The 13,224-nt window shown below is 44.2% G+C and overlaps 1 protein-coding gene across 10 annotated transcripts in view; it reads right to left on the bottom strand.

Moving 5' to 3' along the window:
• The window catches only part of kmt2ca (lysine (K)-specific methyltransferase 2Ca), a 491,834-nt gene that overhangs the window by 46,098 nt on the left and 432,512 nt on the right, over positions 1 to 13,224 (bottom strand). For all 10 annotated transcript variants that reach the window (XM_063044443.1, XM_063044442.1, XM_063044440.1 and 7 more), the window contains 3 exons: positions 11,052 to 11,115; positions 4,131 to 4,363; positions 2,086 to 3,753 (listed from right to left, as the gene is read on the bottom strand). In XM_063044443.1, the coding sequence (XP_062900513.1) occupies positions 2,086 to 3,753; positions 4,131 to 4,363; positions 11,052 to 11,115 (1,965 nt within the window). The remainder of the gene's footprint in view (positions 1 to 2,085; positions 3,754 to 4,130; positions 4,364 to 11,051; positions 11,116 to 13,224) is intronic.

Raw genomic sequence — 13,224 nt, 5'->3', positions numbered from 1 at the left:
AGAACAAGCATGAACTGTCACCCTCTGCTTCTGTGAAGCCAATTGTCAACTTGTCCAAGACATTACTAACTGCATTACTGCACTGCCTCATCCAGAAATAGTTAGCAAATTTCAATAAAAGTGGTCACGGGTCAGTGGTCATTTCCTGCTAACAAAGACGCAATGACTACTTTTGACTGATCTTCGTCTTTCCAAGTGTACATTAATCTTACAGTGGCATGCACAAGTTTGGGCACCCCGGTCAAAATTTCTGTTACTGTGAATAGCCAGGTGAGTAAAGATGACCTGATTTCTAAAGATGACACATTTCTTTAATATTTTAAGCAAGATTACTTTTTTATTTCCATCTTTTACAGTTTCAAAACAACAAAAAAGGAAAAGGGCCTGAAGCAAAAGTTTGGGCACCCTGCATGGTCAGTACTTAGTAACACTCCCTCTGGCAAGTATCACAGCTTGCAAACGCTTTCTGTAGCCAGCTAAGAGTCTTTCAATTCTTGTTTGGGGGATTTTTGCCCATTCTTCCTTGCAAAAGGCTTCTAGTTCTGTGAGATTCTTGGGCTGTCTTGCATGCATTGCTCTTTTGAGGTCTATCCACAGATTTTCGATGATGTTTAAGTTGGGGGGACTGTGACGGCCATGGCAAAACCTTTAGCTTGCGCCTCTTGAGGTAGTCCATTGTGGATTTTGAGGTGTGTTTAGGATCATTATCCTGTTGTAGAAGCCATCCTCTTTTTGTTTTCAGCTTTTTTACAGACGGTGTGATGTTTGCTTCCAGAAATTGCTGGTATTTAATTGAATTCACTCTTCCCTCTACCAGTGAAATGTTCCCTGTGCCACTGGCTGCAACACAAGCCTAAAGCATGATCGATCTACCCCCATGCTTAATAGTTGGAGAGGTGTTCTTTTCATGAAATTCTGCACCCTTTTTTCTCCAAATATACCTTTGCTCATTGCAGCCAAGAAGTTCTATTTTAACTTCATCAGTCCACAGAACTTGTTTCCAAAATGCATCAGGCTTGTTTAGATGTTCCTTTGCAAACTTCTGACGCTGAATTTTGTAGTGAGGACGCAGGAAAGGTTTTCTTCTGATGACTCTTCCATGAAGGTCATATTTGTGCAGGTGTCGCTGCACAGTAGAACAGTGCACCACCACTCTAGAGTCTGCTAAATCTTCCTGAAGGTCTTTTGCAGCCAAACAGGGGTTTTGATTTGCCTTTCTAGCAATCCTACGAGCAGTTCTCTCAGAAAGTTTTCTTGGTCTTCCAGACCTTAACTTGACCTCCACCGTTCCTGTTAACTGCCATTTCTTAATTACATTATGAACTGAGGAAACAGCTACCTGAAAACACTTTGCTATATAGCTTTCTCCTGCTTTGCAGGCATCATTTAACTTTCAGAGTGCTAGGCAGCTGCTTAGAGGAGCCCATGGCTGCTGATTGTTGGGACAAGGTTGGAGGAGTCAGGGTATTTTTCAAGCTTTGAAATTTGCATCACCTGGCCTTTCCTAATGATGACTGTGAATAAGCCATAGCCCTAACAAGCTAATTAAGGCCTGAGACCTTGGTAAAAGTTATCTGAGAGCTCAAATCTCTTGGGGTGCCCAAACTTTTGCATGGTACTCCTTTCCTTTCTTTCCCACTCTAAAATTGTACAAAACAAAAATAATACACTAATCTTGCTTAAAGTGTTGAAAAGAATGTTTCATCTTTAACTTTATGACTTTTGGAGATCAGTTCATCTTCTACTCACTTAACTATTCACAGTAACAGAAATTTTGACCGGGGTGCCCAAACTTTAGCATGTCACTGTATATACATGTTCCCCCCCACCCCCACCCCCATAGCTTGTCTATCACTGACATTAGACTCGCAGGCCTGTAACTACATGCAGAAGGATAGCAGAGATAAGTACAGAATATTTTAAAAGGCCAGATGGAGTACTACCTTCAGTGTTCCTGACATATTAGGATTAGGCTTGAGCTGTAAACATAGAACTCTAATATTTTATCAAAGATCATTTAAACAAGTAATTCTGAACATAAAGAACCACCATTCGTACAAAGTCTGATGCCACAATCAAACATACCTGCCCCTCAAATGGGCTCTGCTTCTTCATCAATCTGCTTTCCATACTAGATTCGTCCTCAGACTTTTCTTCCGATCTTTGGGGAGCAGCCAGTGGAGGATTTTTGTTTTTCAGAAGATGTTTCAGTAGCTCATTCCCTGATTCCTGCTTTGATGCTGGTAGGTTAGCCCCAGCAGCAGGTCCGTGTGTTGAAACAACAGGCTGCTGCATGCTCATCTTCTCCTCCAGCTTCACTGGGCTCTGCGTTTCCACCTTGTGCTGTGCATGCTCGTGGCACTCAGCGCTCTCTGTATGTTCCACCTTCACTGAGTTTGGCCTGGAAGCTTCATTTGATGGACTACGTTCTGTTTCGGAGGGGAGACAGGGCTGCTGTACCACTACTCTCTGTGGTACAGTAGCACTGGAAGAAAGCTGACGTTCAAGTTCAGATGGAGATTGGTTGTCACTTGAATTATTAGCTAACTGATTTAATTCTCCATTCTCATTCTCTCCTTGATTATATACAAAATCACCAGGTAGACTGACAGCTGCATTAGCAGCATCAGCAACAACGGGTGTAGTTGGTGCAGTAATATCAGAATGAGGAGTAGATGGTGTCCTAGCACATTCGTCCTCATCATCCTTCTTCTTCTTTCTTGTTCTTCTTTTCTTCCCCTTTTCCTCTGGTATAATATTGGAATAAAGTTGAATGAGTGATTGACCAGGGCCTGGGTAACTGCCTGGTAATTGCATTCCATCAACTTTTCCTTGAGACCCAACAGGCATAGTTGGTGCAAATGGAGGGCGTGGTGGGTTCTGTGGAAAGCCAGGAGCAGATGGTAACTGGTTCATAGGATGGATAGGTGGGCATGCACCAGGGATTGCATGGCCTTCAGGCTCAAAGCCTGCAGCTCCCATGGGCCTATTGTCGCTGCACTGCATGTAAGGTGTTGGAGTAGGTGAATTCATAAACTGTGGAAGCAGATTCTGTTGCTGTGGAGTAATTAGTCCCATCTGCTGTGGAGGTCTTTGAGATTGCATGAAATCACAAGGCAACTCAGAATTGAAATATGGCATTTGTGACAGGGCTGGCGCATTCACGTCTGAGATCCCTTGCTGCTGCTCCATTTCGATTCGCTTCTGCATAGCACGGTGACGTTCAACTTCTTTCATGAGCTGGATTCGTTGCCTTTCCTGCTGCTCTCGTAAACGCTCCCTCCGTTCCCTCTCCTGGAAACTTTCACTGAATGGGTTGTTGTCATCAAATTCAACTCGTGGCGGCACATTGGACTGCTGATTTGCTGTGACTGTTGGCCCCTGAGTAGATGGGGTGCTGGGCACTGGCAACTGAGGTGGCGCAGGGTGCTGCATCCTAGGGGCACCCATGGGAATAGGGGGAGGGGCAGCCGCATTCGGATTGCAACTCTGCCACTGAGGAGCAGCAGTCATTCTGTTACCCGCCGGCTGCGGAGGAACTGGCGGCTGCATTTGCTGTCTGGGCTGCTGCTGTGGCATCATTGAGAAATTCTGTTGAGTCACTGAAGATGGAGTCCCCCCTTGAACTGAGGGAAGCTGGGCTGATCCAGCAGGTATCATGGAAGACGACATCATCGAACAGTGTTGTTGCTGCCGTTGCTTTAAACGATACTCCTCCATTAGCTCTGAATGTTCCTTTTGCTGTTTTCGAATCTAAAAGACAAGATTAGTTCGTCAGCTGTTTGTTCTCATCAGAAATCTGAGTAAATTGGCTCTTTTAGTTCCCTGGGACAGTTCAAATGTCTATATCTTATAGTGAAAATGTCCCTTTTCTGTCTTTCTAACATATCATCCCTTCTCAGAGCAGTGATCATTTATTTTATCAATATTGCCAACCAGCCCCCCGTTTTTAGCTTTGCTCCATCCCACTTTAAAGTCTGGTTCCAGACTTCAACCTTTTTAAGACATTTTCAAAATAACTACAATGTCATGCTTCCATGCATCTTAACTCATCAGGAAAAAAAACCCTATAAAATAATTAACCTTAATCACCCAGGGTAAAAGCGTAAATTTGCAAATGGGAAAGTCACCTGCTCCAATTGCTTTTGCACCATACTTTGCTGTTCAGTTACATGTTTAAGCTGCTCTGCATCTTCCTCTGGAAATTCCCGTCCAGCCTTTTTAGCTGTGCGTTGTTTAGCTGAGAGTGCCTTCTTCGACTTCCGGTGAGCCCCAATCTGCTCCTCAAGAAATTTCTGTTGCATTTGGAGGAGTTGTTGAGTTTCTTGGAGCCATTCTTCATATTGTTGCTTCTGGGCATCATCTGGGTGGGGGGGGGTGGGGGGAAACATTATTACTTAGGTAACAGCATGGGAAAGAGAAAAATTTATCAAATAATATCATTCACAACCTCATTATGTCTCCAAGTTGTGACAGGATCAATACAGAAGCAACCCTATAATAGTTAGTTGCTCTGAAATGAATAGAAGAGACATTAAGTTAAAAAGTAAGGATGATTTTAAAAGATTATTTTGTGAAATGCAAATTTAAGCACAACTAATCTGGAATGTAGTTTTAAATACACCACCTCAACAAGCAACATTAATGAAGAGCATTTGCCTATACATAATCTTTAACTTTATGCATTCTTGGAAATTCAGTAACACAAAAATATTAAGTGAACCAGTTACCTAAAAAACTTTAAAACATTTTGCATACAGTAATTCTGTAACAGCTCACTGAAAATTAGTCATCCAACTTACAATTAATCAGCATCTAGGCATGAAAAGGTTCAGCAGCGAAGACCTTTCGTCCTTGAGAGAATAACTACTATCTAGGCATGAAAGATACGCACCAAATTCATAGGCAACATTACGAAACAAATGCACAGATGATACCAAGTACTGCCAGGCTACTCCACAAGGTTACTGAACAAGACCATAAGATATTGGAACAGAATTAGGTCATCTGGCCCATCAAGTCTGCTCCACCATTTTATCACAGCTGATCCAATTTTCCTCTCAGACCCAATCTCCTACCTTCTTCCATATCCCTTCATGCCCTGACCAATCAAGAATCTATCCACTTCTGCTTTAAATATACAAAGACTTAGCCTCCACAGTTGTCTGAGCCAAAGAATTCTACAGATTCACCACTCTCTGGCTAAAAATATTCCTCATCTCAGTTCTAAAAGGACGCCCCTCTGTTCCGAGGCTGTGTCCTCTGGTCTTTCTATGTGGATAGATACCATCCTCTTCACATCCACTCTATCAAGGCTTTTCACCATTAGACAGATTTCAATGAGGCCACTCCTCATTCTTCTGACTTTTAGTGAATACAGGCCCAGAGCCATCAAACACACTTCATATCAGAAACCATTCAATCCTGGAATCATTTTCATGAATCTCCCTTGAACCATCTCTAGTTTCACCACATCCTTTCTAAGATAAGGGGCCCAAACCTGCTCACAATGCTCTAAGTGAGGCCTCACCAATGCTTTATAAAGTTTCAGCATTACATCCTTGCTTTTATACTCTAGTTCTCTTGAAATGAATGCTAACCTCGCATTTGCTTTCTTCACCACAGACTCAGCCTGCAAATTATCCTTTAGGAAATCCTGCACAAGGACTCCCAAGTCCCTTTGCACCTCAGTATTTTTTTATTTTTTCTCCATTTAGAAAATAGTCAGCCCTTTCATTTCTTCTATCAAAGTGCATGACCATACACTTCCTGACACTGTATTCCATCTGCCATTTCTTTGGCCATTCTCCTAATCTGTCTAAGTCCTTGTGTAGCCTCTCTACTTCCTCAAAACTACCTGCCTCTCCACCTATCTTCATATCCTCTGCAAACTTGTCAATAAAGCCATCGATTCTATTATCCAAATCACTGACAAATCACGTAAAAAGAATCAGTCCCAACACAGACCCCTGTGGAACGCCACTAATCACCGGCAGCCAGAGGGAAAAGGCTCCCTTTATTCCCTCTCTGCCTCCTGCCAATCAGCCACTGCTTTATCCATGCTAGAAACTCTCCAATAATACCAAGGGCTCGTAAGCTTGTTAAGCAGCCTCACGTGTAGCACCTTGTCAAAAGCCTTCTGAAAATCCAAGTACACAACATCAACTGATTCTCCTTTATCTATCTTGCTTGTTATCTGTCAGGCAAGATTTCCCTTTACAGAAACCATGCTGACTTTGACTTATTTTATCATTAGTCTCCAAGCACCTTGAAACTTCATCTTTAATAATAGACTCCAACACTTTCTCAACCACTGAGGTTAGACTAACTGGCCTATAATTTCCTTTCTTTTGCCTTCCTCCCTTCTTAAAGAGTGGAGTGACATTTGTAATCTTGCAGTCTTCTGGGAACATGCCAGAATCAAGTGATTCTTGAAAGACCATGACCAATGTATTCATGTGTATGGTCGAATGACAATTAAATATCAACTTAGACTTGCATTTTTCATAGAATCAAAAAATGAAACTCATGACTGCCTCCATTATTTTAAAAGCAATATACTTGGAAATAAGACTATAAAATCCTTAAGGCAATTCGAATTTCACATCAAGAGTTAGTTTTGAAGGAAATTTGAACAATTTACTCAGGACAATCTCTCAAGGAACTAAGTAAACCATTAACTTATTGAAGACATGTTTATATAGGGACAAATTTGGTTGTCATAGCCGGGATGGTAGTTGGGAGAAGCTCCCACTATCTATAAAGTGCTCCCAATGGCATGGGTCTCAAATTAGCTTCTGATAACCAAGTCCAACTCCTGGCCTTCGTGTGGCGGAACTGCTTACACTGACAGAAAAAGGGGTGAAGGCAGGTCACTGGCATTTTAAAACCTGTTCCTTCAGGCAGCTGGGGCTCGTTAGCCTGGGAAGGCAGCATACCTAGAAGGAAAACTCTGATTTAAACCTCCACTGCCTTGCGGCTATACCCACTCATGGGAAAGGCTTCGGGAGTAAACCCCAAGGAAGAAATCCAGAGTTGGACCCCCTAAGACAGTCACATGTTGATTCAACGCCATTCTGGCAGCTTCTGCAGTTCAGCTGTCATCAAAACTTTATGCCTGGGATCCTTTTGACATCAACGTCTAGACTGAGAGGAGTCGTGATGCTTGCAACTCATGGTCTTCCTACACCTCCTGCCTAGGATTTGGTGACACCAATCTCCACAACCAATTCAAGACCTGGGGTGAAGGGCAAGTGGCGACAGTGGCAGGCATAAGATGGTGCTGGGAACAATTAGTCACGGGCCTGCACTCAGGCAGCCAAGGCAGAATGGTCGCTCTCTTCTCACGAGGCAAGGGCAGTGTTCGGCAGTTACCTTGGCGATGGAGCAGCCCTCTTCAGGGACCGCACTGCTCACCCCTCACAGGAAAGGGTTGAAAAAGGTGACCTAAAGAAAGCTTGCCTCACCGTATCCTGTCAGCATACCACAACTGACTGGACTTCTATTTTGTGGTCAAACTACCTCAAAAGCCACAAAAGAATGCAGAACCACCAGAAAGCTGAACAAACTCTGTGTTGGAGCCTGGAGTGTCAGGACACTCATGGACAACAAGAGCAGTAACAGACCAGAGAGGTGACCAGCACTTGTAGGACACGTGCTTCAGAAGTACAATGTCAACATTGCAGCGCTCAGTGAGACTGAGACTGGTGAAATCACAGAAGTAGGGGCTGGCTACATATTTTTCTGGAGTGGCAAGGGAAAGGATGAGGCTGGAGTAGCCGGAGTTGGCTTTGCCATCCGGACCACAATCGTCAGGAACCTGGAGTCCCTCCCCAGAGATATCAACAGTCACCTCACAGTAATGAAGCTGCCTCTGAAAGCCAAGACTCATATGACTCTGATCAGTGTCTGCACCTCTGAACAGAAGGAACCATTCTACCAGGAACTCAGCCAGCTACTATGCTCTGTCCCCAAAGACGACAATATTCTGCTACTTGGCGACTTTAATGCCCGAGTAGGCAGTGACCATCAGTCTTGGTCAGAAGTCATTGGCCTTGGAAAGGAGAACTCAAATGGGCAGCTACTACTCACCTTCTGTGCAGAAAATGGGCTGATAATAACCAACACCCTCTTTCAGCTTCCAGACATCCACAAAGCAACCTGAATGCATCCACACTCCAAGAACTGGCATTTGATTGATTACATGGTCACAAGGCGCCAGGACATCAGGGATGTGACCATCACTAGAGCAACGAGGGATGCAGACTCCTGGACTGACCACATTCTGCTGAGAAACAAGCTGCCATTTCAGATCGCCAGGACGCTCAGGCGCCAGTAGGCTGACACTAAGCAGAAGCTGAACATGTGATGGCTCGCTGACCCCAGCTTCAATGAACAGTTGATCAGCAAACTGGCGGAACAACTTGAGCAACTGCCTGAGGAAGCAGACCCAGAAACAGCATGGGCTTCTTCAGAGACACACTATACAGTGCTGCAAGTGCCGTCCTTAGGCACTCCAATAGGAAGCATCAGGATTGATCCAGTGAGAACAACTCTGATATCATCACCCTTCTCAAGCAGAAGCAGGAAGACTTTGCAAGCTGGCTCAGTGACAAGCTGTCAACCTCCAAACATGACCGCTTGAAGCACCTCCACTGTAAAGTCCAGGCTGAGCTGTGGAAGGTGAAAGGTCAGTGGTGGGAGGCCAAAGTGGCAGTGCTTCGACACTATGCAGATCAGAACAACTCAAAAAAGTTTTTTGGTGGTCCAAAGGAAGTGTATGGACCTTCCTCCAACATCATGGTACCAGTCCGCTCTTCGGATGGAGTGCTCCTCGCTGACAAAGGCGACACTGTTCAATGCTGGGCAGACCATTTCAACCAGCTGCTGAACAGGCCATCTCAGATAGATGACCAGACCATAGAAAAAATGCCCCAGCACCCAGTCTTAGAGGCCCTTGATGATCTCCCCACATTGGTAGAAGCAAGGAAGGCAGTCAACCAGCTGCAGCCAGGTAAGACCCCTGGACCGGATGGGTTCCCACCAGAAGTCTTCAAGGAGGGTGGCGAAACCCTTCTTCAAAGGCTGAGAGAGCTCATGTAGCAGTTCTGGGAGAAAGCCTGTGGACCACAGGACTTTAGGGATGCAAACATCATTCATCTGTACAAGAACAAGGAAGACAGGGCATTCTGTGACAACCACAGAGGCATATCTCTCCTGACCATAGCTGGGAAGATCATGGCCCATATCATACTGAACAGGATTACCTCTCAACTCATTGATGATGTCTCAGAGAGCCGATGTGATTTCAGATCTAACAGAGGGACAGTGGACATGATCTTTGCTGTCAGACAGATCCAGGAGAAGTGCCAGGAACAGAGCCAGAATTTCTACATCCTCTTTGCGGACCCGATGAAGGCATTTGATACCGTCAGTCGCAGAGGCCTTTGGCGCATCCTTACCAAGATAGGCTGCCTCCCAAAGGCTGATCAGCATTGTCAGGTCATTCCACAATGTCATGATGGCCAGGATAATCAAAAATGGCTGCACCTCTGACCCCTTCCTAGTAACTAATAGTGTCCAGCAAGGCTGTGTCCTCGCGCCTACTCTGTTCAGCCCGCAGTTTGCACGATGCTGTTTCTCTGCTCTCTCACAGACTAATACAGGAATAACAATCTGCTACAGAACTGACGGCCACTTCTTTGATCTGTGATGCTTTAAGGCCAAGACCAAAGTGCTGGAAGCAATAGTATGAGACTTCCTCTTTGCAGATGACTGCACTCTTGCAGCACACAGAAAAGGGACCTGCAGGAGCTCGCTGACTGCCTCACTGTGGGAGCAAGTAAATTCAGCCTAACCATCAACCTGTAGTAGAAGACAGAAGTTCTACTTCAGTTGGCACCCCTTACCAACCCTCCAGAACCATGAGGGCACAGCTCAACAATGTTGATGCTTTTACCTACCTGGAAAGCTGCCTCAACTCCTCCTGCAAGCTAGATCGAGAGGTCTCAAACAGACTTGCTGGGGCATCTGCTGGCAGGCTTTGGATGTGTGTGTGGGGAGAACATGGCACCAGGATGGCAGTCTACAGAGCAGTCGTCCTGATTTCTCTGCTGTATGGCTCTGAAACGTGGACCCCATACCGCAGGCACATCAAGATGCTTGATCAGTTCCACCTGCGATTCCTTCGCAAGATCATGGGTATCTTGTGGCGAGACAGAGCCCCCAAACAGAAGTGCTTCGAAGGGCTGAGAGCTCTGGCACAGAGACACTGATCATGAATGCTCAACTTAGATGGGTTGGACACGTGGTCTGGATGAAAGACAACCACCTTCCAAAGACAGTAACGCCTGGCGCCTGTAGTCTACAAAGGCACCAGCACATTCGAAGAGCAGCGGCTGAAGGACCTCAGTCAAAAGTGCTAGGACTGCAAGGAGATGACTTGACCCTTCAATGGCTGTAACGTGCCCTACCTGCCAGTGCATCTGCACTTCTCAGTTCAGGCTTTGCTCCCATCAGCGACATCACTGACGTCATCATCATTCCTGATGGACTTCCATGAGAAAGAATAGGGACAAATTTGCTCATACACTAGAAAAAGGCCGCTGCTCTGTTTTAAGTTGTGACCTTTACCGCTGAAAGAACAGAGTGACGGTTCCTTGGCTTAACTTTCCCACCAAAGACACCATACAGTAATAGAGCACTGCAGTACAAAAATGGGCCCTTTGGCCCATCTAGTCTATACCGAACTGTTGTTCTTCCACTTTCAGGAGTATCAGCAACAGGCACTTTGAATTTGAGACTAGTTAGACAGGTGCATTAACAGAAAATAAGCCAGTGAATGGAAACAAGTTTGCAGCATTTCAAAACTTAACAACTTCAGACTGTATAATTAGTTCCCCAAATTATCTCCTTCGAGCTATTTTCAGAATTAATGCCCAATACATTTTTTGTCAAAAGATCAATTAGATGCAAAACTCAATCAATTTCTTTATCAGTTAAGAATCATTGGATAAAATTAAAAGAAATTTCAATTAAAGACAGTAACTCACTCATGAAACCAGGACCAAAAGATGGAGGGTTTGGTCGCTGCATTTGAGGTGCCAAATTTCCATCCTGAAAACAATCCAAATAGAAACACTTTAATACTTCTAATGGTGAAATAATCTACCAATCTAGAAAACATTGTTTTATATATTTCTAGTTAATATAATCAGATCCACCTCACCCACAACAGCAAGATGTATTGTTACTTCAGGAAATTAAATTTTAAACTATTTTACTGTCCTTATTCTCACCCCATTCTCCTTTTTATCAGACATTAGTCCTATAGATACAGGAAAACCAGTGACACATTCAACTTTTTAAAAATTTCTTGGTGATTGATAGCCATACTCATACTTCATTGATCCCGAGAGAGAAATTGGTTTTCGTCACAGTTGCACCATAAATAATTAAATAGTAATAAAACCATAAATAGTTAAATAGAATATGTAAATTATGGCAGGAAATAAGTCCAGGACCAGCCTATTGGCTCAGGGTGTCTGACCCTCCAAGGGAGGAGTTGTAAAGTTTGATGGACACAGGCAGGAATGACTTCCTATGACGCTCTGTGCTGCACCTCAGAGGAATGAGTCTCTGGCTGAATGTACTCCGGTGCCCAACCAGTACATTATGTAGTGGATGGGAGACATTGTCCAAGATGGCATGCAACTTGGACAGCATCCTCTTGATGGGATGTGACTCAATTAGTGATCTGCTGTTTTATTGTATAATTGTTCACTTACCTCTCCCCACTTCATTCCTCCTGCTGGGAAATGGTTTGACATGCACCAATGAGCCTTTGCAAACTTGTCCAAGGAGCAGTATACATGAAGATGGTTGTGTAGAATACTATCAGTGAGATGGTATACACTCTTAGCACTCCTGCCCATTTTTAACCCAACCCAGATCTGGAAGACTGAAATTTTGGAAGTGTATCCTGACACACCCCACCTGGGATACCTCCAATGGCCTTTAAAATGACAGTTCAAAAAGGCTTGAACAATTAGAATCATAGAAAAATGCAACTAGGAAACCAATCTGTGTAACCATCAAGTACCCACTTTTACATAATTGCACCTCAATCCATTTTATTCTTCCCATATCATCGATATCCCTCCCCTTTCCCCACCAAGATCCTACGAAGTATTTTACAATGCTCAATTAACCTACCAAACTGCACATTTTTTTGGGATTTGTAAGGGAACTGGAGAACTTAAGAGAGCTACACAGTCATAGGGAGAAGGTTCAAATTCTATGCAGAGATTACTGAAGGTCAGGATTGAAGCCAGGTAACTGGAACAGTGAGGTAGCAGCTCCATTAGCTATGCCATTGTGATTCTAAAATAAAACGATCCTAATTCTAAAATCAAATCATTCCCACTGAAATTTTAATCAAATAATTAAGCACAATGAAATAAATCACTTAACTGCACGTGTTGATTTTCTTGAGAGTGCCCCATGTTTTGTTCCTGAACTAAGAGACAAACCCAGGGCAGAGTAGGAGATCAGAGAGACCAGCACCTGAGCTGTACTTGCCTCACTTTTCAATGCACAGGCATAGAAGTGAAGAAACAGTCAGGAGGATATTGTCAACAAGGGGTTAGCATATGAGGAGCCTTTGACAGCTTTGGGCCTGTACTCACTGGAATTCAGAAGAATTTGGGGAGACCTATGGAATGTTGAAAGGACTAGATAAGATGGATGTGGAGGGGATGTTTGCTATGGTAGGGGCATCCAGAACTAGAGGGCACAGCCTCAAAATTGAGGGGTGACCCTTTAGAACAGAGGAAAGAAGGAATTATTTTTCGCCGGAGATTTGTTAATCTGTGGAATGCTTTGCCACAGACAGCTGTGGAGGCCAAGACCATGGGTATATTTAAAGCAAAAATTGATGGTTTCCTGATTGGTCAGGGCATCAAAGGTTGTGGCGAGAAGGCAGATGTATGGGGTCGAGTGGGATTGGGATCAGCCATTGATGGAATACAGAGTGGACTGGATGGGCTGAATGGCCTCATTCTGCTGCTATGTCTTATGGTCTAATTCCCTCAAGCAAGCAGCAGCAAGGGGAAGCTGTGTTTGGAGCTCAAAAAGTGGACTCCTCTACAGATTGGTGCTGCAAGGTGGTCACGTATTTGGTCTGCAAAAGAGACTTTAAGCTTCCAACTGCCAATCATTTTAATT

Source organism: Mobula hypostoma, chromosome 3 (genome assembly GCF_963921235.1).
Source record: "Mobula hypostoma chromosome 3, sMobHyp1.1, whole genome shotgun sequence".
NCBI lineage: Eukaryota > Metazoa > Chordata > Chondrichthyes > Myliobatiformes > Myliobatidae > Mobula > Mobula hypostoma.
This window is presented reverse-complemented; position numbering and strand designations above follow the sequence as displayed.